A 25,636-nucleotide genomic window follows, 5' to 3' on the forward strand; every position below is an offset into this window, starting at 1 on the left:
GCAAAAGAGCTCAGGGACAGTGCTTAGGCCCCAAGTTCAAGCCCCACAATTGACCACACACACACACACACACACACACACACACACACACACACACACACATACAAAACACTGAAGGATTTTAGTCCCTTTTCAGAAATAGGGAAGGCGAGAGAATGACAGAAAATAGTTGACAGTAAAAAGGTAAGAAACTTTTTTCTTTTTCTTTTTTGGCTTGAACTCTGGGCCTGGGCACTGCCCCTTTGCTCTTCAGCTCAAGGCTAGCTCTCTACCACTTATGCCACAGCTCCACTTCCAAGGTAAGAAACTTTTAAGAAGACTTCACAAAATTAAGGAAAAAAAAATTTACAAATATAAAATCCCAACTTACTTTTTTGGTTTTCTGGAAGTAGAGTTCAGGGAACGCATGCAGCCAGTAAGCCAACTGGGAGATGTAGAAAAACTTCATTTGAAATCTATACAACACATGAAAGCAAAAAGTATCTTAAAACATTTTTTTTTTTAAAGAATAAAGTAAATGAACACTGGAAATCAGGACACAGGCAATTATCTTTGTGTTATCATTTCAGACAACTCCTCAGCAGCCATGATCCTCTAGGGCCCTAGCAGAGCTCTGCCCATCAGTCACTTCGGCAAAACACCAGGCAGATAGTATCTGAAGGCAGTGGCTAATACCCACGCTGTCTGAGAGGAGCCAGAGCCTTTTATTTACAAGTGAATTAATACTGATTAATAAGTCATGGTAGTGACTAAAAATACAAGGAACTGATCAACCCACAGATTTGTAAGGTTTCATCAAAAAGCAAACAAGAAGGGGGAATAAAAAACCTGGACAAATATCACAATAAAAATCATTATTTACAATTAATATAGGCCAGAAAGAAAAGGATTGGCACAAAGCAAAGGCTCATATATTAATTATCACTGGAATCTGAGACAATCCCAAAGTCAAATATCCTGTTTTCTTCTGTTGCAATTCTATGTGGTTGGAACATGGAAAAAACACTCAAATAAGACAAGAATAAGGCACAGGAGGATCTCCCATAAGATCAGTCTAGAACAATCGTCTCCTCTTTACATGATTTCCCAGTGATCTTTCTGATCCCACTTTTTCTCCCTTCCTTCTCCTCTTCCCCAGAAGTCTAAAGTGAAATACATAAAGCCCATCAAATAAACTCATTTCTGAGGGAAAAATAGTTCTACATAAAGTCTAATTTTTTACAACCCCATTTTGTCACTGAATTAATGTAATTTTTTAAAGTCAGAAAATGATTCATTAGAGTGGATACTATTGCTGGACTTAAAGAGATGTACAGTCTGGGGCTGGGAAGGTGGCTCAGTGGTATAGCGCTTGCCTTGCACGCATGAGGCCCTGGGTTCGATTCCTCAGCACCACATAAGCAGAAAAAGCTGGAAGTGGAGCTATGGCTCAAGTGGTAGAGTGCTAGCCTTGAGCTGAAGAGCTGAGGGACAGCGCCCAGGCCCAGAGTTCAGGCCCCACGACTGGACGCAAAAAAAAAAAAAAAAAAAAAAGAGAGATGTACAGTCATATTATTCTTGTCTTCTTCAAGTCTTTTTCTCTAGTTCTCATATCACAATGTATTTACTGGGGATTGGAGATGGTATTTAGTGAGATGGTAGATGACAAGCACCTACAATCTACCTAACAAAGTAAAGGATATAAAATCAAAAGGAGAGTTCTCACTGCTATTAAGGCAGTCTTGGTAGAAATGGACAATACAAGACTTAGATGAATAAAACAATCAGGACCTTAAGCAGAATCCACATAAAACATAAACCAGTATAAACAAATCAGCAACGAAAATTAATATAGAATTAGGGGTAGTAGACAGAGGAAGGTCTGAAGAATGACGAACTTATCTAAGTATCTTTATAACCACTGAGCTCCTGAAAGCACCTGAAACCTTATAATACCTAAGTGCAAGAAGTAAAATGGTTGAACCATTTAAAAAACAAGGACTGAGGAGAGATGTGGGGGAGAATGAAAAGCATGAAGAAGATGGAGCTATTAAGAGAAAAGATAAAGGTGAATAAAGAAAAAACAAGGCGTATCAAATTAAGGTAATTGTTAAAATCATTTGCCTTAAGCTAATAAATATGCTGAAAAGATAATCATTTTAAAAAAGCCCAAAATGACTTTTTCAAATGGCAATGAGATTGCCAAGACAGTTTCTCCTATTTTATGTATTTGCCTGAATTTCTAATGGGAATAGTAATTATGAATCTGCTTGTGATATGATTAGTTTTTAATAAAGAAAAGGCCTCTTAAAAATGACTTACGTCATCAGGTTATGTGGGTAAGCCCTCCACAAGATAGTTGGATCTGAGATGTAATTTTCCTAAGAAAGAAGAATGGCGTGAGCAGGCTGAGAACACTCAAAGAGAACTGCAGGAATCCCACGAACGGGAGGAAAGAGAACTGCAGGAATCCCACAAACGGGAGGAAGCTAATCAAAGAGTAATTCAGGAATTGAGAGACCAGGTAGAGAACACACAAAGATCACTAAAGGCATTCATGGAATCCATTAACAAAGAGCTGAAGGAAGTCAGGGAGACCACAAAGGGAATGCTGAATGGAACCCAACAGAAGGAATGGGAGTCCAAAGAAACCATAACCAATCAACTAAGTGATTTGAGAACAAACACTGAACACCAAATTAAGGAAGTAAAGAAATTCATACAAGACCTAAAACGGAGCTTCAACAAAGAACTTGAAGCCATCAAAGCTGACCAATTAGAAGGAAAAGAGATAAAAAACAAAGTAGAGAGTCTTGACAGCAGGTTAGACCATGCAGAAGATCGAATCTCAGGGATTGAAGACAGCCTAGATATTATAGAGAAAGAACATACAACCATCCAAGACAAGTCCAAGAAGTATGATAGATCTATCCAACACCTGGAAGACACCATCAGAAGGCCTAATCTAAGGATAATGGGTGTAGAGGAGCACCTAGAAACAGAAGTTAATGGTCTAGGAAATTTGTTTAACAGGATCCTAGCAGAGAACTTCCCAAACATACAAAAAGATAGGCCTATTCAGATACAAGAAGCTTTTAGAACCCCAAATAGACCAGACCAGAATAGGACATCCCACTGTCACATTATAATCCACACAGGATCAACTCAGAATAAGGAAAAGATCCTTAAAGCTGTCAAGGAGAAAAGGGTAATCACCTATAAAGGGAAACCAATTAGAATCACCTCAGATTTCTCAGCAGAGACAATCAAAGCAAGAAGAGCCTGGAATGATGTATGCCATGCCCTAAAAACAAACAACTATCAACCAAGAATACTGTACCCAGCTAAACTCTCCTTCAAAACTGAAGGCCAAATAAAAACCTTCCATAGCAAAGAAAAATTGAAACAATACATCTCCACCAAACCAGCCCTACAAAAGATTCTTAAAGATGTCTTACACATAGAAAACCAACAAGACCACAACAAAGGCCAAGAAACTGCACCCAAACTAAGAATCCAAGAACCATAGGAAGAACCCAGTTTTCGCAGCCCCCAAGAAGGTGGATAACATGGCAGGAACTCCCAAATACCTCTCAGTCCTATCTCTTAACGTTAACGGACTGAACTCTCCAATTAAGCGACATAGACTGTCTAGTTGGATTAAAAAACAAGACCCTTCTATCTGCTGCCTGCAGGAGTCACATCTTGCCTGTAAAAACAAACACATTTTCAATGTTAAAGGCTGGAACAAAATCTACCAAGCAAACGGACCCCATAAACAGGAGGGAGTTGCAATCCTAATATCAGATAAAATAGACTTCAAATTAAAATTCGTGAGAAGAGATAAAGAAGGTCGCTACATACTAATTAAAAGATCTCTCCTTCAGGAGGATATTACAATTCTAAATATCTATTCGCCAAACAATGGAGCACCCAAATTTATCAAAGAAACACTACTTTCCCTCAAATCCCATATAGATCCAAAGACATTAATTGTTGGGGATTTTAACACACCACTCTCCCCACTAGATAGATCAACTCGGCAAAAACTCAACAGAGGAACCGCAGATCTAAACAGCTGCATAGATCAACTAGACTTAACAGACATCTACCGAACATTTCACCCAGCAGCATCAGAATACACGTTTTTCTCAGCAGCACATGGAACGTTTTCTAAAATAGACCACATTTTAGGCCACAAAGCAAACTTGTCTAAATTCAGAAACATTGAAGTTATACCTTGCATTCTCTCTGACCACAAGGGAATAAAATTAGAACTCAACACCAAAAGCCACCAAAGAAAGTCCAGTATCACATGGAGGCTGAACAACACACTGCTGAATCAAGAGTGGGTCATGGAAGAGATTAGAAAGGAAATTCAAATGTTCATGCTATTCAACAAAAATGAACACACAAATTACCAGCTCCTCTGGGACACAGCAAAGGCAGTACTCAGAGGCAAGTTTATAGCTCTGAGCTCCTACATCAACAAATTGGAGAGATCTGAAACTAGCAATTTAATGACACATCTAAACCTCCTTGAAAAAGAGCAGCAAGATAAACCCCAATCCAGTAGACAGAAAGAAATAATCAAAATTAAATCAGAATTAAATGAGTTAGAATCCAAAAAAACTAGAGAAAGAATCAACAAAACAAAGAGTTGGTTCTTCGAAAAACTTAACAAAATTGACAGACCCTTAGCAAATCTTATCAGAAAAAGAAGAGAACACACCCAAATTAATAAACTCAGAGATGAGAATGGAAACATCACCACGGAAACAACCAAGATTCAGAACATTATAAGGGAATACTTCTCAAAACTTTATGCTAATAAGTTTGAGAACTTGACAGAAATGGACCTTTTCCTAGCAAATATTGACATGCCAAAACTAAACCAAGATGAGTTAAACCAGCTTAACAGGCCCATATCAAGCATTGAAATAGAAACAGCAACAAGAGACCTCCCAGCTAAGAAAAGTCCAGGACCAGATGGTTTTACAGCAGAAATTTACAAGGCCTTCAAAGCAGAGCTCACACCAATACTCCTCCAACTCTTCAATGAAATTGAAAGAGAAAGCTCACTAGCGAACACATTCTATAAAACCATCATAACCCTCATCCCAAAACCAGGCAGGGACTCATCAAAGAAAGAGAACTATAGACCCATTTCTTTGATGAACATTGATGCAAAATTTCTCAACAAAATTTTGGCCAATCGACTTCAACAATTCATCCAAAAAATCATACACCACAATCAAACAGGATTCATTTCAGGGATGCAAAGCTGGTTCAATATACGCAAATCAATTAATATTATTCATCACATCAACAGGAGCAAGAATAAGAACCACTTGGTTATCTCAATAGATGCAGAAAAAGCATTCGACAAGATCCAATACCCCTTTCTGATGAAGGTTCTGGAAAAATTAGAAATCCATGGAACATTCCTCAATACAATAAAGGCTGTATATGACTCTACAGCCAGCATTATAGTTAATGGTGAAAAAACTAAAGCCATTTCCTCTTAACTCAGGAACAAGACAAGGATGTCCACTCTCTCCACTTCTCTTCAATCTAGTATTAGAATGCCTAGCTACAGCAATAAGACAAGATGCAGACATAAAGGGGATCCAAATAAGGAAAGAAGAAATAAAACTCTCCCTCTTTGCAGATGACATGATCTTGTATTTAAAGAATCCCATAGACTCCACTCCCAAATTACTCAAGCTGATTCAAAACTTTGGCAAAGTAGCAGGGTATAAAATTAACCCCCAAAAATCAATGGCTTTTCTGTATGCCAACAATGAGAATAGTGTGGCTGAAATTAGGAAAGCAACTCCATTTGTAATAGCCCCACAAAAAATAAAATACCTAGGAATTAACTAAAGAAGTGAAGGACCTCTATGATGAAAACTTTAAAATCTTGAAAAAGGAAATCAAAACAGAACTTAGAAAATGGCAAAACCTCCCATGCTCCTGGATTGGAAAGATTAACATCGTGAAAATGGCAGTACTTCCCAAGGCTATCTACAAATTCAACGCGATACCTATCAAAATTCCAACCTCATTCTTCAAGGAAATAGAAGAGGCAATCCAAAAATTCGTATGGAACAATAAAAGACCCCAAATAGCAAAATCGCTCCTCAACAGAAAGAACACTGCTGGAGGAATATCAATACCAAATTTCAAACTCTACTATAAAGCCATAGTAATCAAAACAGCTTGGTATTGGCATAAGAACAGACCTCAAGACCAGTGGAATAGAATTGAAAATCCAGAAATGAACCCACAGACCTATAGCCATCTAATCTTCGATAAGGGAGCTAAAACAATAGAATGGAAAAAAGACAGCCTCTTCAGTAAATGGTGCTGGCAAAATTGGTTAACTACATGTAGAAAACTAAAGCTAGATCCTTATATATCACCCTGCACCAGAATCAACTCCAAATGGATCAAAGTCTTCCAAGTCAAAGTAGACACTCTGAAAACATTACAGGATGGAATAGGAGAAACACTAGGTCTCCTTGGCTCAGGCCGAAATTTTCTGAATAGAGACCCAAAAACACAACAAATCAAAGAAAGGTTGGACAAATGGGATTTCATGAAGTTGCAGAGCTTCTGCATGGCAAAGGACATAGCTGGCAAGATCAATAGAAAGCCCACAGATTGGGAGAAGATCTTCACTAGCCATACAACAGACAAGGGTCTCATATCTAAAATATACTGGGAAATCAAAAAATCAACCCCTCCAACAACAAATCCTCAAAGAAACAACTGCCCAATAAATAAGTGGGCTAAAGACTTAAAGAGAAACTTCTCTGAAGAAGAAAAAGGATGGCCAATAGACACATGAAAAAATGCTCAACATCCCTAGCCATAAAAGAAATGCAAATCAAAACAACATTGAGATACCACCTCACTCCAGTTAGAATGGCAAAAATCAAGAACTCTAACAACAACAGATGCTGGAGGGGATGTGGACAGAAGGGAACCTTACTTCATTGTTGGTGGGAATGTAAACTTGTTCAACGACTTTGGAAAGCAGTATGGAGGTTCCTCAAAAGACTTCACATAGAGCTCCCCTATGACCCAGCAATCCCACTTTTGGGCATTTACCCAAATGTTTACAAACAAGACCACACTAAAGCTACCAGCACAACTATGTTTATTGCAGCATCATTTACCATAGCTAAGATATAGAACCAACCCAGATGCCCCTCAGTAGATGAATGGATCAAGAAAATGTGGTATATATACACAATGGAATTCTATGCCTGCATTAGAAAGCATGACATTGCCCCATTTGTTAGGAAATGGAAAAACTTGGAAAAAATTATATTAAGTGAAGTAAGCCAGGCCCAAAGAAACATAGGTCCCATGGTTTCCCTTATTTGCAATATCTAGTATATGTATGAGTCAAGGGGAAAAGGTCAGATAATGTGATGTTAGGAAAATGAACCCTTAGATATGTATTTTAATGTTTTTTTCTTTCATGCATATGTTTCTAATGCATTTATAAGATTATCTCTTTGAGGAGGGGGAAGTAGAAGGATTGGGATTGGGGTTGGAGGGGGGAGGCTGGGAAGGGAGGTGAAGGGTAAACAAAGGAGGAGGCTGCAATGCTTGGTAAGAAATGTACGCATTATCCTGCCCATGTAATTGTAACCCCTCTGTACAGTATGTTCACAAATAAAATAAAATTAAAATAAAAAAAAAAAAAAAAAAAAATGACTTACGTCATCAGGTTATGTGGGTAAGCCCTCCACAAGATAGTTGGATCTGAGATGTAATTTTCCTAAGAAAGAAGACATATGTTTACCTAAGTATCACGCAAACATTTAGATCCTCAGATTATATTTAACCAAACATCACTTGACAGTCAACTTTTTCATTGTTCTTATTACCATTTTAAGTGCTTATTTGAATTGGTTATGTATTTAAAAAAATAAACTTCCCCCACAACTAAATGACATATCTGTAACAAGGATATTTTCCTAAAGAACTGTATGACTTAAAAAAAATGTATACAACAGATTGTAAATTGAAATTGACATACATCTAAAAGGATTATAAAAACAGCAAAGCAAAATGAAGTATACATTGAGACTGAAAAGTTGAGTTTTAATCTCATCTCCAACATTAAGTGGAAAATTCAGTTCACCTGTTATTCATCTTTAACAGGATGATTTAAAAAATTATGTGCAGGGCTGAGAAGGTGGCTCAGTGGTAGAGCACTTGCCTTGCATGCATGAGGCCCTGGGTTCGATTCCTCAGCACCACATAAGCAAAAAAGAAAAAAGCCAGAAGTGGCGCTGTGGCTTAAGTGGTAGAGCGCTAGCCTTGAGCTGAAGAGCTGAGGACAGCACCCAGGCCCAGAGTTCAGGCCCCACGACCGGACCCCCCCGGCCCCCCAAAAAAATGATGTGCCTAACAAAAACTAAAAAAATGAGGAAACCATGAAATATTATAAAAATGTAGGGGATTCTTATTTCAGAGATTAAGGTTGATACTGCTTTCCCCCTCTTCACTAGAATGAGACAACCCAAGCTTTTGATTGTTTTCCCTGAAAAATTATACATTTTAAGTTGTCTGGAAAACAACTGGAATGTTTTTGAAGGAGGGAGTGACTAGAAACATTGTATCTCATGTGACCTAGTAAAGATTCTAACTTTATTTTTGCTAATATACAGGTATCTGAAAATGATCATAAGATATAAAAAAAATCCCTAGAATGATTACAAATGCAGACGGCTTTCTGAAACAGTGAAGGGAATTTTTTCTGTATAAAAAACCAACAGAGCTGGAAGCCGGTGGCTCATGCCTGTAATCCTAGCTACTCAGGATGCTGAGATCTGAGGATCTTAGTTCAAAGCCAGCCCAGGCAGGAAACTGTGAGACTCTTATCTTCAATAAACCACCAGAAAACTAGAAGTGGCACTGTGGCTCAAGTGGTAGAGCGCTCAACTTGAGCTGAAGAGCTTAGGGACAACGCCCAGGCCCAGAGTTCAAGCCCCATGACCAACCAAAAAAAAAACAAAAAAACAAAAAAAACTAACAGAGACATTGATCACTAGCATGCTTAATTCACACTGTCACTTTACTAGTTTCTAATTAAGAAGAGAATGGAGAACAATAATAAGAATGACATACTTACAGAGATTAAAATGAATGTGCCCCAAACACAAGCAAAAAGGTAGAATGCACTAAGCTGACCAGATTCGTTGAATTTGCTGTGCTTCGTTTTGGAGAAGTGCATTCGTCTATTAATTTTCTAAAAATAAAAACAACTATTAGTAATTAAGAGTAAATTATGAAATGTATTTAATATATGACTATCATAGCATGGACAGCTAGTGCTTTACAAAATATAGATTTCTAAGAATGAATACTTACATCCAACACATACTCTTGAATTATGGCATGAATAATTATCGCCACTAGCATGTAGAAGAAAACTGTAGCCAAATCTTTGATACCATAGTAATAAAGGGACGCTGATTCAGTAGCTTGTTCCTCTGAAGGCCAAAAAGGACACACATACACAAAAATATACAGAAGATTATAAAAACAGCACTAAATACAACACAGTTATAGAAACAAACGAAAGAAGACTAACCCAGTTTTTTTTTTTTAAAAAAAAAGGGTCTCTAAAAACATCCTAATTTGTTCCTAGACTTCTCAAGTCTTAGGGGGCAATAAAAACTGAGGAGAATGCTATCTAAAAACCCAAAGCTTCAGAAATTACTTACAAAGACTTGACAAATGTTAGTAACACCATCACAGACCAAAAAACGGGGGACGGGGACCCTACTCACTAACCTGGGATTACCTCAGGGGCATAGATCAAATTGAGAAGCGTTACACTTGGTCTCTTTGCCTCTTTTCAGGAACTTTTGAAAAGTCCTACTTTCAAATGAAATACTATATTATCATTTTGGTAGAAAGACTGACTTGATCTTTAGCTGACTTAGTTTCGATTTAGCAGTCAAGGCAGAGGCCAAGACTACTCAAAATTTTTAATGCTTACAATTGCTTTACTTTTTCAAAACAAATAATCAAATCTTGTGATTTGCTGACACTTGTTCTCAAGTTTTATGTGTATGAGTCTATTTAGGTAAAATGGACTTCTCTGGAATAATTAAATGTTAAAAGAACATGGTAGTTTTATATAATCTGATATCTGAGTGATCAAATAAAGTATTTATACAATTACATATAACTGAACCAAAACCCCACTCAATGTCATGTACCTGGATTTCAAATTCAAATTAAAAACCTTAGTTCTGATTAACTGCTTGAATATATTCACACTTAATTAACCAGATATATCACTCTCTCATTCACACTAGTTAAAGTACTATATTCAACTACAGCCAGCTTCCTATAACAACTTGATTCTCACACTGCAAAAAAATAAAAAATTTTGAAATAGAAACCTAAAGTATAGTTTGGAAGCAACTACCTGGTAATTCCTAAAGTTTAATGACATTGTAATCAAAATAATTGCTAGGAGGTAGAACACAATTTAAAAACAGCAAACAAAATAATTATGTGTAATAATAAAGGCCATTTTAGATACAAAATATAACACATATGTCAGAAAAACTGAAACAGTACATTGTGCCCATAGAAGCCTTAAGTAAAGGACACGGAACAAATTTAATATATTGATTTAAAATTTTCTTATTAATAGATTGGAAAAAGCAACTCATAAAGTTCTTCAATGGAATTTCATAGCTACTCACACACAAAAAAGAAAATAAACATTAAACATATAATATGGATTCTCATACAATATGTAGGACAAAATCAACCCAAATCAATAATCAGATCTTCTATAACAAAATCATCAACACAATGTCTGTCTCATCATGGGCTATAAGGATGAATGCAGAATCAAATGTTTGTGAATATTTCCCAGTTTATTTAACTGAACTACTACAATAGGAAATTCTTAATGAACACTACCTACCTGTTGCAGGGAGAGTAACATTATACTGAAGAGTAACAAAAATGATAGATGCTTTAGCTGTTATCTAGAAAGAAAGAAAAAAAGATGAGTTTATAACCCTCAAATAAACTAGGTATAAAAACATTATAGATTTGGCTCCCAAATCTAAGAACTGAGGTTTCCTAGACACACCCCCCATCAGCTCAATGGGAGTGCCTCATGTCTTGGGTTGAATGTGGGAGTTACGATAATTCTGTAATTTAAATTCTGCAATTTAAATGAGACTATGTAATTTGTCCCCAACTTTAAGTGACACCCTCTTGCAGTTACAGTGAACGACTTCACAAATGGTTCTCTACCAAAGAACTACGTAATGAACACAAAGCTCCCATCAACAAGTTTTTGAATGTAATTTAATAAAAGCACAGATAGCATTTTTAAAAACCATATCAAATGTAGTGTCTAAGTATTAATCTCCCAAACAACTAATGTTTAAGTGACTTGACTATTAGTAAAAGTAAAGGGGCTGGGAAGGTGGCTCAGTGGTAGAGCGCTTGCCTTGCATGCCTGAGGCCCTGGGTTCGATTCCTCAGCACCACATAAGCAAAAAAAGAAAAAAGCCGGAAGTGGCGCTGTGGCTCAAGTGGTAGAGCACTAGCCTTGAGCTGAAGAGCTGAGGGACAGTGCCCAGGCCCAGAGTTCAGGCCCCATGACCGGACCCCCCAAAAAAACAAACGAACAGAAAGTGGAATTATAACTCAGCTTGGATAAATAGCAGGCACCGTGGTACACACACACACATATACATACATACATACAAAATCAAATCAGGCCAGGCGCTGGTGGTTCACGCCCATGATTCTTGCCACTCTAAAGCCTGAGATCTGAGGACTGAGGTTGGAAGCCAGCTAAGGCAGTAAAGTATGTGAGACACTTATCCCCAACAAACAACTCAGAAAAAAGCCGGAAGTGGTGCTGTGGCTCAAGTGGTAGCCTTGAGCAAAAAGAAGCTCAGGGACAGCACCTAGGGCCTGAGTTCAAGCATGGGGATAAGCATAAAAACAAAAACACAGACCCAGTGAACAAAACAAATCAGCCTCCATGACAAGCTCAGCCATGTCAAAAGGACAAGTAAATAAAACTGTTGTAATACCATCAAGTCAGTGTCAACATACACACAATGAGTAGACAGGACAAACAGTGAATTTCATTTCCTGGGGTAAGAAACGGAAGCTTGTTCTGGAAATGCTTCTCAGAGAAGATGTGGGGGCTGTTCCCAACATGACATTGGGAAACAGAAGTCTTCCTATCAGCGAGAGGGAACAGGGGACAGAGGTTGAAGAGGGCAGTGCAGGGTAAGGTAAAGCAGCAGTACAGTGTCAATTATAGCACAAATGTCTTCAGGGAAGACAGCAGAAAAGTCCAGAAATTATTGAGTGCTTTGAAAGCATTTTGTTGACTTGAGTAGTTCACACAACTGGAGGACTTTAAGGAAATGGATATCTATTTATAATTTTTAGGAAGACTGCTGACTATAGCCTACTAAGTCGTCTCTCAAGCCCCCTCAGATCTTCTGTACCCCAAAACTACAATAATCTAGTAGTGTCATTATGTTCCTTTCCCCACCTACACTAAAAATCTATCTTTGGATTCCTGTCTTTCTAGGATTATGTGGCCTACACTCCATTACCAACTCCTTATGTGACTCTAATGCCTGCTCAACTTCATCTTCATTTCCTCTTGCTCCCTGTCCCCACTGTCCCTCCACCACAGGATCCTGGCATTGCTAAGAATCTTGTTTAGATCTCAATTCAATCACAATTTTTCAAGGAAGCCTTTGCTGTCTTCCTAGAGTAGGGCATTTTCTTTGTCTACTTTCTCTTAACGAGAACTGTTTTACCTTCCTTCAGAACACATACTTTGCTATGATCATACTAATTTCTTCCTCATTCTTTATAAAGACTCTCTAAGTGCTAGGGCAATTCCTGTTTCTCTTTGTCACAGTATGCTCAGAGCCTACTATGGGACCTAGCAAATATTAGGCAACTGGTCAATAATAATGGTCATCTATTTTTACCTGATAGAGATAAAATACCGCTTAGAGTAAGTAAGCATGTCAAGTAGAAGGCTTTGCAAGAGTCTACAGAAAGGTAAGTAAGGCCTGAAAGAAGGCAGTGAGAGTGGACAGAGAAGATTCTCAGGAAATAGAATAGGGCTTAATAAATAAAAGACAAAGTCAAAGATTACTGATGTTTATTTACAGCTTAAACAACTACTACTAATAAAAGTGAAAGACAAAAAGAACAGATGTGGGATGAAAGAGAAGAAAGTGAGTTTGGACATCCTGAGATTTCTGTGATATAAACAAGTAGAGAAAGTAGCAGGTAGCTAAAACTTAAGTCTAGATCTTAGCAGGGAGGGCCTAGCTTACAGATGTCTATTTACACAGAAATTGAGCTGTGGAGTACTGGAATCCTATATAGAAGGTGTGTCATATTTATAGGAAAGACATCAGATCTGTGGAGAGGGCATAGAAAAAGCCAACACTGAAGTCCTGTTGTAATTTGGATAAATGTCTCCAAAGGCTTGTTCTCCTGCATAAGGTGTTAAGAGTCTTTAAGAGGGGGCTGGGAAGGTGGCTTAGTGGTAGAGTGCTTGCCTTGCATGCATGAGGCCCTGGGTTCGATTCCTCAGCACCACATAAGCAGAAAAAGCCAGAAGTAGTGCTATGGTCAAGTGGTAGAGCACTAGCCTTGAGCTGAAGAGCTGAGGGAGTGCCCAGACCCAGAGTTCAGGCCCCATGACCGACAAAAAAAAAGTCTTTAAGAGGTAGAGCCTAATGGGAGGTCTTCCAGTGAGTGGAAGTATCACCTCCAAAGTTGATTGGGGGGGAGGGGGGAGAGGAAAGGTGCTGTGCTCTTCCCCCCCCCCCCCCCCCCCCCGTACCACCTCTCTACTTTTCTCTACTTTGACTTTCCCATTTTGAGGTGAATGATGTAACCCACCATTACGTACATAGTCTTGCCACAAGCCCAAAAGCAATAGGACCAAGTAACTACACACTGAAACCTCCAAAACTGTGAGCCAAAATTAGTTAACAGAAAACAAACATAGTCCCCACAATGAAGAAGAAATACCCAGAGGGCAGGGAGAGAACTGAAGAGAGCCTGGCAGCCCCAAAGTTGAGAAAAATGTTTCAAAAGGGGGGCAGGTTAACAAAGTTAAATGTCCAAGAGGGGTGTGGCTGTCAGAGAGAGTGTAACAGACCAGATAATGTAAGCAGCACTGGCCAAGGCTTGAGTGGATTCACCAAGTATTAAGAGAAGCAGCCAACTGCAATGAACTGAAGAACATAACAGGAGAAGAACGTGAAATTTAGTAGAAGCCAAGTGAAGACTGGTGTTTTCAGTTGGGAGACAAAGCTTGCATGTGTGGGCAGCAGCAAAGATGCTAGGGAGAAGAGGGAAGTTAAGCACACAGGCTGTGGAAAAGGGGCGGAGTCTCCTTGGATGGTCCCTCTTAGGCTGGGGAGGAGGTAGCAAAGGCAGATTTGTGGACTCTCCCCTTTCCAAAATGTTTGGAATCGGAAGAATTTTGGATTTCATATTTCTTACAACTATGGAATACCTGCAGATGCATGAGAAATCTTAGGAATGGGACTCAACTCTAATCATAGAATTCATTCATGCTTCAGATACAACTTCTATACCTACCCTGAAGGTGATTTAAAAGCATACTTAATGGCTCTGTGTTTTGAGCACAATCTGTCATGTGAGGTCTACTTGTGGTTTTATACTGGTGCTTCAAAAATTTTATCTTTTACAGCAATCTGGATTTTGGTATGAAAGATGCTCAACCTGTAATGTACAAGTCAGATAAGATACAGAAATTCAAAAGGCAGGAAACTGAAGAAATCTGTATCTGGTAAGCCTTTTCTTTTGTTGTACAATGTCACACGTTAAGCAATAATGAAGACCTGACTAAAAAGTATGGACATAGTTCTTACATGGAAAGAAGTTAGCTAGGAAAAGTAAAACATGGATATTGTTAATGCCCAAAGCTAAAAATCTTGATTGTAATATTATCCAGCAGGACAAGTATGTAACTTTTGCTAGTATCCCTCAACAATCTGTGAATTGAGAGGCACAGAAAGTCAGACACAGCTAGATGTGGTGACACACACCTATAATGCCAGAACTCAGAAGGCTGAGGCAAGGAGAATGTAGAATTTTGAGGACAGCCTGGGCTATGGATTAAGAACCTGTCTCAAAGAAAATGAAAAGGAAAAAAAAAGCATAAACATTCATCTCCTTTACTCAGTTTCACTTCCTGCAATTTCAGTTATTCATAGTCAACAGCAATCTGAAAATATTAAATGGAAAATTCCAAAAGTAAACATTAAGTTTTAAGCTGTGGGCTGTTTTTAAGCAGTATGATGCAATCTTGTGCTGTCTCACTTCATCTAGTCCAGGATAGAAGTCATGTTTGTTCAATGTATCTGTGCTGTATGTGCTACTAGCTTGGTAGTTGGTATTGGTTATCAGATTAACCATCAAGGCAGGGCTTGGTTCAGGAGCCTTTATTTGCAGACTAATTAACACTTGCATTTGCCTTACTTCATCTCATTGTATACCATCTCCTCTCACCACAAGGAGGACAAGTAAGCATAACCCTATTTTGAGGGAGACCACATTCACATACTCTATAGTATTTTGTTATAATTGTTCTACTTTATTATTAATCTCCTGCTGTACCTAATTCATGAAACTTTATTATAGGTGTGTATGAATAGGAAAAACATTAGAACATATAGGGTTTGGTAGTTTATGTGGTTTGGGGCATCCACTCAGGATTTAGGAGCATCCCTATGGATAAAGGAGAGTGAAGCATATGCAAGGGGGCAAAAAAAAGCAAAGCAGGGAGGGGCTGGTTAACTGGAGGGCAGGAAAAGGGCTGAAAAGAGGGCTGGGAAGGTGGCTTGGCGGTAGAGTTGCCTAACATGCATGAAGCCCTGGGTCCAATTCTTCAGTACCACATTAAAAGAAAGAGCCAGAAGTAGTGCTGTGGCAGAGTACTAGCCTTGAGCAAAAGAAGAACTCAGGGACAGTGCCCAGGCCCTGAGTTCAAGGCCCAGGACTGGCCAAAAAAAAAAAAAAAAAGGCTGAAAAAAGATAAGAGAATCTGCATCTGCATCTTGTATATATATATATTTATAATTTGAGGAGGGGAAGGGACATAGCAAAATGCTTTTAAATAAGGATACAGGTTGTATTGTAATAGTGAGATGTAGGAAGACACTGTTGAAAACAAACATTACAACTTTGGGGAGGGGAAGGAAGGAGTTGGGGAGTTTGGGAGGGAAGGGATGGTAGGGGAAAAACAAAGGAGGAGGTAACAATGCTTGACAGGAAATGTATTCATTACCCTACTCATGTAACTGTAACCCCTCTATACAGTATTTTCACAATAACAATCTATATATGGAAAAAAAAGAAATAATTACCACAACCAAGAGACAACCCCTGGAACAAGAGAAAAATCTTCACCAGCTTTTCAACAGATGCAAGATTAATATCTAGAATATACAATCAGCTCAAAAAAATCATAAAGAGAACAAGTAATCCAATGAATAAATGGGCACGTAAATTAGACTAAAAGAGAGAGAGAGAGAGAGAATCAGCACGGCATACAAGTAGCAGAATAGCAGGTAAGTTTGTGGCTGACCTCTGTTATATTGGAATTCAAGACCTGGAGAAAAATCAGATCTACATGATTTAAAAAAAGAAGAAAATAAAGAAAAGTCTACAATATGGCCCTTCAAGAGAGTTCCAAAGTGAGATGGCGATGAAGATGACAAGAATAGAAAAGTCTAGTAAAGCTCGTATATCAAAATTTGGGGGGGCTGGGAAGTTGGCTCAGTGGTAGAGTGCTTGCCTTGCATGCCTGAGGCCCTGAGTTCGATTCCTCAGCACCACATAAGCAAAAAGAAAAAAGCTGGAAGTGGCGCTGTGACTCAAGTGGTAGAGCACTAGCCTTGAACTGAAGAGCTGAGGGACAGCGCCCAGGCCCAGAGTTCAGGCCCCACGCCCAGACCCAAAAAAAAAAAAAAAAAAAAAAAAAAAAAAAAAAATTTGGGCAAGGATTCATTACAGAATTAGAACAGAAGCTTGTTTATGTTAACAAAGTTAACATAATTTCATGTAACCATTTTAATCACGTTGATTACTGAATTTCACATAGCTTTTCTTTCTTTAGACTTTATACACACGCACTGACTCCTCTCCCCTGGCTCTACATCCTGTCTCTAGTTTGTAATAGGAGGTTACCATTACCACAGCTAAGAAAACTTTGTGTCAGAGTCTTTTACAAACAAATGAAAGTCCTCAAAATTTAGCACGAAATTCCAAAAGCAACAAAAATTCAATTATCCTTTTATGTTAGGATTCCAAATAAAATTAAAATCTGACATGCAGTTGGTTTAACATGTTACTTTAAGCAGAATAAGAAGAAAAAAAATTACAAAACCCAAAAGGGCTAATAGAAGAATCAAATCAGAAGTCATTCTCCTAGATATTAGAGGGTCTCTTATACTTCACATTAATACTATCGGTCTCCATCTATTAAAAAATATGAATTATTCAGACCTCTATTAAGTTGCTATACACACTGGGTTCCTAAAAAGTGAAGCCAGTTTCTTAATATCAAATTTCACTTCACCACCATATATAAATTACTTTAAAAACAAGAGAAAACAAATTTTATCATTAAAATTATCATTATCATTAAAACAAGCCATGCTTAAAAATGAAACAAGCCTCCAAAACAGTTCCAAGATTGTTTTAGCTGCAAAGATTCCCCAAACCTGAAAGGCACAAGCAACCCCCAGATTCTTGACCTTCTGTGTGGACAGTCATGCTCTTCTAGAAGGAAGTATTTCTTTGTGAATCCCTAACTCTGCACTCCTCTTGTGCATCCTTACTTTTAGAAAGTTTTAAGTATTGTTATTTTTTTGACTGTTCAAACTGTCCTAATTCAAAGATGAAGTCATAATTACACTTACGTTCTGTGGACAGCTCTATGAAAAATCAAAAACAAATAGAAACAAACAAAAAGACCTACAAAACTACAATTGCAACACTTACAAAGTTACTGGAAACCCCTCTTACATTTCTCCTAATCAGATTACTTCCTTATTCCTTCAGTCTATTTAATCTTTTCTGTAATAACTGTTGGACACTTTCACATATAAAAATGTTGTCATCTATTTTACAACTTTGATGAATTTCCAAGGAATAAATTATGTTCTTCTCAGCTGGACACTAATGGAGGCATAATACAAGTTAGTAAACCTGATTCTTTCAATAAGCCAATGAGGCCTATTGAAGCTTAAGCCCACATAGGCCCTTCCTTGAATATGGATCTCTTTAGCTTCACAACCTTTAGTTTTATAGTATACTCACTTAGCTTCATTTTGGTTGTAATATAGTACGTTATTTCCTATCTCATAAATCCTCTGCCATTTCCTCAATATACTTACACAAATGCATTAACCGTTCTGCAAAAACCTCTACTTCAAAACTATAGTTCTATAGTTTTGTTAACTAAGATGCAGCAGCAATTCTTTTTAGTCAAATAGCAAAACTCATCTCATCAATAGATAACATATTTTCACTATCCTAAAACTCTTAACACATGGTAAGGAAAGCAAACAGTCTGTACAAACTTCCCTCTTCGGTGCACCATTTGAACATTCCTTTGGAAATAACTTTAAAAACTCCTACTTAGCCCCACATTGGTGGCTCATGCCTGTAATCCTAGCAACTCAGGAGGCAGAGATCTGAGAACTGCAGTTTGAAGCCAGCCCAAGCAGGAATGTCCATGAGACTCTTACCTCCAATACATTACTCAAAAAAGCCAGAAGTGGAGCTGGGTTACCAGTGGCAGAGTGCTAGCCTTGAGCAAAGAGATCAGGGATGGTGCCCAGGCCCAGAGTTCAAGCTCCAGGACTAGCAAAAGACAAACAAAACTACTTTACTGCTGACATGAAGGTGAAAATCTATTCATTTGCTAACACAGAAAAATCTGGGTGGTGAACTTCCCTTGAAAATGTGGTAAAAGAATGAGAAGTTATAGCAATACCAAGTGTCAGAATTTCTGGTTTACATTCTAATTCATTCAAATCATTTGCCTTACAAGTCATGATATTCCTGAATGTCTGCAGTCTTCTACCACATGTTGCATATACACAAGTATTACTTTAGTATCAGAGAAAAAAGTATATGTAAGTACCAAATTCAAGGAGTACAAATGCCTTCCTTTTCCCCTTCCCTCTCCTCCCTGGGTCTTTTCATGCCTTCCTCCCTCATCTCCTTATTTTGTGGTGCTGTCATTTGAACCCAGGGCCTTCCTGGCACATGCCAACGCAAGCACTGGGAGCTGAAAGGATGCAGACAGTAGAACATTTGCTTAACATGTGAGAGTCAGAGTTCCACTCTCCCCCTCCAAAAAGAAAAAAAAAAGAATAAAGCAAGCACTATACACTCGATCTTATCATTTTATTTGTTAGTTATGGGGCCTTAACTCTGGGCCCAGGCGCTGTCCCTCAGCTCTTCAGCTCAAGGCTAGCACTCTACCATTTGAGCCACAGTGCCACTTCTGGCTTTTTCTGCTTATATGGTGCTGAGGAATCGAACCCAGGGCCTCATGCATGCAAGGCAAGCACTCTACCACTGAGCCACCTTCCCAGCCCTCGATCTTATCATTTTAATCTCCACATTTTTATTAGCATCAATTAGTCGTACAAAGGGGTTTCCTTTTGATTTGTTCATATATGAATGCAGTCTACCTTGATCAGACTCACCTCCATCTCTCCTTCTTCCCTCACCAAACCAATCTCAACAAGCCTCACTGTTCCATTTCCATATGTATACATAAAGCATAGGAACCAGTCACCCTATTTCACCACTCTAGGTTCTTTCTCTTCCCACTAGGACCCACACCTGAACAGGACCTGTGCTTTTGGTCCTGTCATTCATTCATCGTGTATGTTCATTGTTCAAAGAGGTTTTGCTGAAGTATTTCCAGCAGCATAATGAGATTGACCCCGACTTCCTCTCACTTCCCTGTCCCCACTACCCCTCATTTTTTTAACTTCTTTCATCAATGTATTATACATTCATATAATAGTTTGTAAACTGTCACGCCTAAACATCCTATTGCCCCAGCCTGCGTCAATAGCTATATGAAGATAAGTGATTTTTATTTCCTTATAAAGGGCGGAAAACGGAATCTCAGCTTTGGGTCAAGATAGTAAGCTTGTGGCATATGTTAGTTCTAGTCTGTTTCCTGTCAACTAAACCTGCTACCCTTTAAATAGTGGTTTCTACCATACATGAAACTATCTGGAAGAAAATCTCTAGCTAGATTCAGAAAAGCCAATTAGAAGAGAAGCAAAAGAAAAAAGTTACCTAACAACAATGTAAAAAGAAAAAGAAAAGTAAACAAACATTCATCTTTTGGTTCCCCAGCAGCCTTTTATTCCATTAGTTTTCCTCAAGGTTCTTAATTTCACTCGTATTTTTAAAGCACTATTCTTGGAACTGGTAATAGACTAGTTAAAAAAATAACAATAATCTTTGTCTTCCATACGGAGAGAAATGAGAAAATGAGACACATCAGTACCTAAAGAAAACACTGGGTCTATCTGCGGGGACACGGGGCCAAACGTGTAAAAAGGGGAAAGCCATGGGCTTGCGTCTTGGGGAGCGAGTTAAAAACCCGTGGGAGGCCACACGTTCACCTTACAAAGTTTATTAACCACATTCAACAGCTGTTAAGTAAGTCGTCAAACACGAGGGGCGTGGGAAGAGAATCTACACGCTCCCGACGTTCTCCTCCCCCGGCTCGATGCCGGCGCGGGCTGCTGGAAACCTCGATTTAGGTTCCCCCCCCCCCCCAGCCTTTTTTGGGGGGTTAAATTTTTAAAATTTATTTTTAGGACGGCAAAAAGCCAGCACCAGGCCAGAAAGTTCGGGAAGTGGCCGTAAGTCAAGAACGAACAGCATCGGGGTGCGTCCCCCCCCCCCCTCGGGGTCCAGCGACCACCGCCCTCCCAGCAGGCAGCAAGCACCCCGCCGCGGGGCTCCGTCACTTTCTCCTCCGCCCCAATCTTGATCCTCCCCGGAGGCGGGGGGACCCCCCCTCTCGTCACCCCGATCTCCTGAACCGTCCCTCCCCTTCCACTCCACTCCCTCCCCCCCCCCACGCCGCGGCCCAGCCGGGCCGCCCCCCAATCCGCCCACCGCGCCCGCCCGCCCGGCTCCCCGGCGCTGGGCCGCCCCCGCCCGCCGGCCCCTCGCCGGCTGCCACGTAACCCTTCGCGGGAACCAGGAACTGCGCGGCGCCGCCGGCCGGCCCGAGGGGGCGGCGGGGCCCGGGGCCGGGGGGCCGACGCGGCGCCTCCCCCATCCCCCAAGTCCGCGGGGCGCCGGCGAGGCCCGCGGGAGCCCCGCATCTCCGGGATGGCCTCGGGGCGAACGGGACGAGGGGGGTGCAGGCCCGCACCTCGGGGCTGGGGCCGCGTCTCCCGAGGTGGGGGGGGTCCCACAGCATCCACTCCCACTCCCCCCCACCCCGCCCCGTGTTCCACCCTAACTGCGATCCCGGCCTCAGGGAGGGACCACCGAGCCAGTGACCCGGGCCCGGCCGGGGTCGGTGGGGCTGGAGCCGAGTGGGCGGTTGGGGCGCGGGGCGGGCTCACCTCGAACATGAGCCCCAGCAGGAAGACCATCGCCACACAGGAGACGATGTCCGCGTGATTCTGCAGGACGAACTCATGGCTCAGGATCGGGGGGCTCTTGCTGCTCTTCTTGCGAATCGCCATGGTGGGGGGGTCACCGCCCGTGCCTGCAGGTGCTGCGCCGGGCTCCGCGCTCTCCAGCTGCTCACCGACTCGCCGCCGCGGCCGCCGCCTCCCCCGGGCTGCCACTCACCGCCCCGCCGCCGCCGCCGCCGCCGCCGCCGCCGCTCGCTGGGGCTTCACTTCCCATCCCACAGCCAGTACGCAGCCGCCGGGGCCGCCCGGAAAAAAAAAAAAGAGGAGGGAAAAAAAAAAAAAAAAAAAAAAGCACAGCAGGCCAGCCCGCAGCGGGGGCGGGCATGCGCACTCGGGACGCGGCGCGCTCTCGCGCCGGGGCCGCCCTGGCCAGCCCACAGCGCCACCTGGAGTTCGGAGGTCGGTCGGGTATCCGCGGGCGGCGGGACCCCAGCTGCGCGCGCCCCTGCCGGGATCCCAGGCTGGGAGTTGGGAGTCGTTTGCGGCGCGAGCTTCCTGTCCCTGGTCAACAGACTGCGAAGGCACGCAGGTCCTCCGGCGTGTCTTCCCGCGCTCCTGGCCACCCCTGGGCTTGGGTGCCCAGGCTTCCTTCCGTGCGGATGGTCAGCTTGTTCACCGGCCGCCGGAGAAACCTCAAAGGACTGTGCCCTACACCGTTTTCTTTCTTTTTTCATCTGCTGTAAAAATTAGTTTCAATAGTTTTTCCTCCTTAGGTTGTTTTTATCTTTACCCCCCACACTGAGTGTCACAACGGAGACGGTGGGATCAGCCTGGGTTCACCTAGTTAATGTTTCTTTAAAAAAATATTGTTATTGTAAAGGTGATGTACAAAGAGGTTACAGCTACCTGAGGGGGGCAAGCAGTCCATTTGAACATGTCACCCCTAACCTCGCCCTCTCCCAGTTTTTCCCTCCTGTCCCCACCCACAAGTTGGAATAGTTCATTTTCAACATTGTGTCGAGTATCACTGCTGCATTTACATTTTGATCAATATTTTATATGATTATATGTACCTAGCTATTGAGCCTTCATAGCCTCTCCTAAGAATATCACATTTCTTATTGACAACAGTAATCCTGGAAGATAATTTTGGTTGGTTAGACGTGTACTACTCTTTCAACGTTTTTGCCCTAATGAGAACCCTTTATATTCTTTTAACTGGAAACTGCATCACTACCCATTTGCGTAACCTCAACCTAACGTCACTTTAGATCTAGTCCTTGTAGCATCCTGCCACAACCCGCAATCTAGACAATTCCATTCCACTTCCCACTGCCTTCGTCCCAGGAGAAGGCTTTTCTCTACCTATAATATTACTTGGTGGAATCATTAAGTGTTCCTAAGTCAGTGTTTGCAGTCTACTACCTTTATGGTCATAGACAAGTTACTAAATCTCTATGAGATTCAATTTCCTCATTTATTTCAGGTATTCATTTATTCATGTATTCACTTACTGGAGTTGACCATGAGCCAGACGTTTGGGGATTCTGAACTCAAGGAGATATTTAAATTAACCCATTTGTATGGGTTTTCAGTGTGGTGAGGGGGAGAAAGGTCTTTAAACAAGATTTCGAAGGTGAAAATTGTTAAATTGAGTTAAGGACCCAGGAGTGAAATAAAGGGCAGCTTGAGGAAGGAGCATTTGCCTGAGACCTGAAGGAGGCCATATGGGTTCCATAAAATGGAGATAATTGCGGCACTCACTTGAGCAATTAAATGAGAAGATCCAAGGAAAGTGCTTAGCAGGGAGTTGGGGAATCTATAAATTCAGTCAGGTATTAGTATTTCCCTTCCTTTTGGGAAGTTTCACTTCCAGTTTTTATGTTAGAATAATCCTTCTAGCAGGCTCAATATTGTTCAGTGTTTTCCCTTGTCTGTCATGGAACGCTAGCATGACTGGCCTTTATGACAGGGCCCAGCCTATGGAAACTCACCTGGCCCAGCCTTCCTGGACCTACCCTGTAAGCCCTACCTCATTTCCTCGCCCCTCACAGTGTGGAGCTATAGTGTGCTGCCCTCCCACACTTTGCTCGCGGCCTCTGTATCTGCTACTGCCTCTGGAATATTTTCTTGTCTTCTCATAAACCCAGTCAGAAATGTCTGCTGTTTCTCTTTAAAACCTTTACTAATTCCATGACTGACCTATCTGTCAAGATTCCATTGTGTTTTTTGTTTTTATTTTTTTGCCAGTCCTGGGGCTTGAACTCAGAGCCTGGGTGCTGTCCCTGAGCCTCTCTGTGCTCAAGGCTATTGCTCTACCACTTGAGCCACAGCACCATTTCCGACTTTTTCTACTTATGTGGTACTAAAGAATCGAACCCATGCAAGGCAAGCACTGTTCCACTAAGCCACATTCCCAGTCCTCCATTATACTTTTAAAAGCAACTCTTTTTGAGATAACACCTATTAAAAGTGTGCAATTTGCTGGGTGCTGGTGACTCATGCCAGTAATCCTAGCTGCTCAGGAGGCTGAGATCTTAGGATCACGGCTTAAGCCAGCCCGGGGAAGGAAAGTCATCTCCAATACACCACTAGAAAACCAGAAACGGTGTTGTGTGCAAACAAGTATGCAATTCAATTATTTTTAGTATATTTACTAAATTTTTTATTGGGGGGGGGTCTGGTCGTGGGGCCTGAACTCTGGGCCTGGGTGCTGTCCCTCAGCTCTTCAGCTCAAGGCTAGCGCTCTACCACTTGAGCCACAGCGCCACTTCCGGCATTTTTTTTCTGTTTATGTGGTGCTGAGGAATCGAACCCAGGGCCTCATGCATGCAAGGCAAGCACTCTACCACTGAGCCACCTTCCCAGCCCCTACTAAACTGTTTAATAACAGTCATTGTAACAGAACTTCAGCATATTTTTTTTATCTTCTCCCAATGAAAGTATTCACACATTACCAGTGTTTTGATTTGGATCTTAAAAGTCCCTCTGTGTCTATGTACTAAAAGCTTGGTCCCCAGCTGAGGGGTTATTGGCAGGTGGTGGAAAATCTAAGAGTGGGGGTCTTAGTTGGATGAAATAGATTACTAGAGTCTGCTAGACTCTATGCCCAAAAGTAACTAGCAAAAAGCCAAGTTAAGGGCATGGCTAAAGGGCTAAAACACCAGCTGTGAGTAAGAAAGTGGAGCAAGTGCAAGGCCCTGAGTTAAAACAAGACATGTCAGAATACTATGTGAAATTCTGTGGTACAATTAATATACAGTAAAAAGTAGAATGCCAGGAAAGTAAAACAGATTCTGTTGGAGGATGTTATCAGTTTGAGGGGAGAGTAGTTAGAGGGGAGGTCCCCTCTCCCCCATGCACATCACAAACCCCCTATGAGACCAATGTATATTAATACGATTTTTTTTAATTAAGCATTTGGCTCCATGCCAGGCACTAGTGGCTAACGCCTGTAATCCTCACTACTCAGAAGGCTGAGATCTGAAGATGGAGGTTCAAAGCAGGCTGGCAGGAAAGTCCATGAAATGCTTATCTCCAATTAACCAGCAGAAAAATGGAAGTGGGGCTGTGGCTCAGAGTGGAAGAGTGCTAGCAAAAGAGTCCAGGGACAGGGCCTAGGCCCTGAATTCAGGCCCCATGACTGACACACAAAAAAAGAATTTAGCTCCTGCACCATTTTTTGTAAAGCAGGTCATATATGTATTTACATACTATCATTATGTTATTTATAGTAAGTTTTTAAAGTTTAAAATTTAACTCATGGGAACTGTTTCTATGAGGAAGGGAAATCATTACATTGATCTTCAAAACTCATGTGTTTTTTTAACATATAATGCTAAAGAAATCATAAAAATACAGAAGCTTGGTCTAAAACACACTGGGACATGATAAATTATACAGGACTCTAGGCATTTACACACAATGAGACA

At 40.9% G+C, this 25,636-nt stretch overlaps 1 protein-coding gene across 2 annotated transcripts in view; it reads right to left on the reverse strand.

Annotated features, from left to right (window-relative positions):
* Tram1 (translocation associated membrane protein 1) overlaps positions 1–22,025 on the reverse strand; it is a 42,083-nt gene extending 20,058 nt beyond the window's left edge. The window contains exons 1-6 of one of the 2 annotated variants that reach the window (XM_042665944.1): positions 21,690–22,025; positions 10,952–11,015; positions 9,373–9,494; positions 9,134–9,250; positions 7,716–7,774; positions 371–455 (exon numbers count right to left, since the gene is read on the reverse strand). In XM_042665944.1, coding sequence (XP_042521878.1) covers positions 371–455; positions 7,716–7,774; positions 9,134–9,250; positions 9,373–9,494; positions 10,952–11,015; positions 21,690–21,812 — 570 coding nt within the window. In that variant the 5' untranslated portion in view covers positions 21,813–22,025. Of the gene's footprint in view, positions 1–370; positions 456–2,301; positions 2,361–7,715; positions 7,775–9,133; positions 9,251–9,372; positions 9,495–10,951; positions 11,016–21,689 lie in introns of both variants that reach the window. The other variant, XM_042665935.1, reaches the window with a different exon arrangement.
* Positions 22,026–25,636: the final 3,611 nt, after the last annotated feature.

This window comes from Dipodomys spectabilis, unplaced genomic scaffold (assembly GCF_019054845.1).
Source record: "Dipodomys spectabilis isolate Male_0828 unplaced genomic scaffold, ASM1905484v1 ptg000015l, whole genome shotgun sequence".
NCBI classification, from domain to species: Eukaryota; Metazoa; Chordata; class Mammalia; order Rodentia; family Heteromyidae; genus Dipodomys; species Dipodomys spectabilis.